The sequence below is a fragment of the Oryzias melastigma genome, unplaced genomic scaffold (assembly GCF_002922805.2).
Source record: "Oryzias melastigma strain HK-1 unplaced genomic scaffold, ASM292280v2 sc01914, whole genome shotgun sequence".
Taxonomy (NCBI): domain Eukaryota; kingdom Metazoa; phylum Chordata; class Actinopteri; order Beloniformes; family Adrianichthyidae; genus Oryzias; species Oryzias melastigma.
The window spans coordinates 1-1,468 of record NW_023418493.1 but is presented as its reverse complement, the minus strand read 5'-3'; the positions used below and the strand labels follow the sequence as shown (position 1 = coordinate 1,468).

General features: G+C 37.9%; 1 protein-coding gene across 1 annotated transcript; it reads right to left on the bottom strand.

Annotated features, from left to right (window-relative positions):
* Positions 1-375: 375 nt before the first annotated feature.
* Positions 376-1,302, bottom strand: LOC112142047 (cystatin-A). The gene is made up of 3 exons (XM_024265285.2): positions 954-1,302; positions 755-856; positions 376-649 (listed from the first exon to the last, which is right to left on the bottom strand). The coding sequence occupies exons 1-3, from the start codon at positions 1,014-1,016 to the stop codon at positions 509-511; spliced, it is 306 nt and encodes a 101-aa protein (XP_024121053.1). The 5' UTR covers positions 1,017-1,302; the 3' UTR covers positions 376-508.
* Between the last annotated feature and the right edge of the window lie 166 nt (positions 1,303-1,468).

Below are 1,468 nucleotides of genomic sequence, written 5' to 3'. Positions count from 1 at the left end.
TTGGGACCGGCACAATGAGACCTTGGCTTGGGCCCCCTCGTGGCTTCATTTTAAAAGAGTCAGTTCTAGTGGAAACAAAATAGAATGGAGGTTTTTTCACAATCTGAGTTGACTGTGTTCAAAAATGCATATTTACCATTTCAAGAACAGTTTGGCCTCAAAACACACACTCTGCATTAGTAACAGCAAATATATATATATATATATATTAAATTGAACCCTGACACCCCAGAACCTATCACTTTAAATGGGGAGCCACAACAGCAAAAGGATCTGACCTTTTTTTTTCTTATCTTTGCTTCCATAAATGATAAAGAGAGACAAGATGGAGTCAGAACAAATCTGCTTTTATTGTCCACATATCTTGTACAAAAGTGTTGTCCTGAATGTACAACTACAGTCTACAGTAGCGATGCAGATAACTACATGGCAGATATTTTAAGACAATGAAAAGCTGGATAACTGTAAAGGTTACAAGCAATGATGCTTTGATGGATGTATGGTCTCCTTAAAAAGGCTCAATTGGATCTGGGCGTTTATGGTTGTCTTGAATGGCCAACAGCTCAAGATTTCCTGGTTTGTCTGAAGGTTTCTGGAAAATCTTCAGGTGAACGTAGTTATCGTCTCCCTCCTTAACGGGGGCATAGGCCTAAACAGAAGAGCAAGAAATATGTTTTGTGTTTCCATATTTAAATAGAATTTATTAACAGAAAGGGTTAATCTCAGTTTGGTGGAACTATTACATTTTCCTTACCTTTATATAGTACAATGTTCCCTTCTCACTCTGATACCTGTACTGTATCGCCTGGAGATTCAGAAAGCATTTGTCTGCCATTTTGTCCACGCCATCTTTGACCTAAAACCAAGTGTGATAAAATAAATAATTTCATGAACAAAAAAAGCCATGTAACTTGTAAACTTGCTTTGAAATTATTTACTCAATTTTTACTTACTTGTTCAACGATTTTCTGGATTTCCTCATTGGCGTCTAGAGTTTTACTGAGTCCTCCAAACATGGCAGCAGCTTTGGGATGAAACAGCAATAACAGAGAAATGAGCAAAAATGTCTGAGACTGGTCTCAAAAGTCCTCAATTTAAGTGGGAAGATTAGCCTAAAGGCAAGACAGCCCAACAGTTGGAATGATATTGTAGGAACAAATATGGGCAATCCGGAATTTGGTTCTTAGAAAGTCTATCTTCAAACTCTTCCACAGTAAAACGATTCTCTCTAACTGTGATGCAAGAATACGATGTTGATTCTAAACAATGTCAGCACCTAAAGCTGAAGCCCTGACTGGAAGTTTGGACGTTAAACTGATGTAAGAAACTTCAGAACATTTATCAGTTAGGAATTGCAAAACCTTAATCTTAGTGGAGAGAATTCTAGTCTATTGTTGACTTTGGCCAACACACAGAAACTCAGTGTGCAGAAAGACCACAAACAAGAGGAGCGATGGAGTTCTGTAGC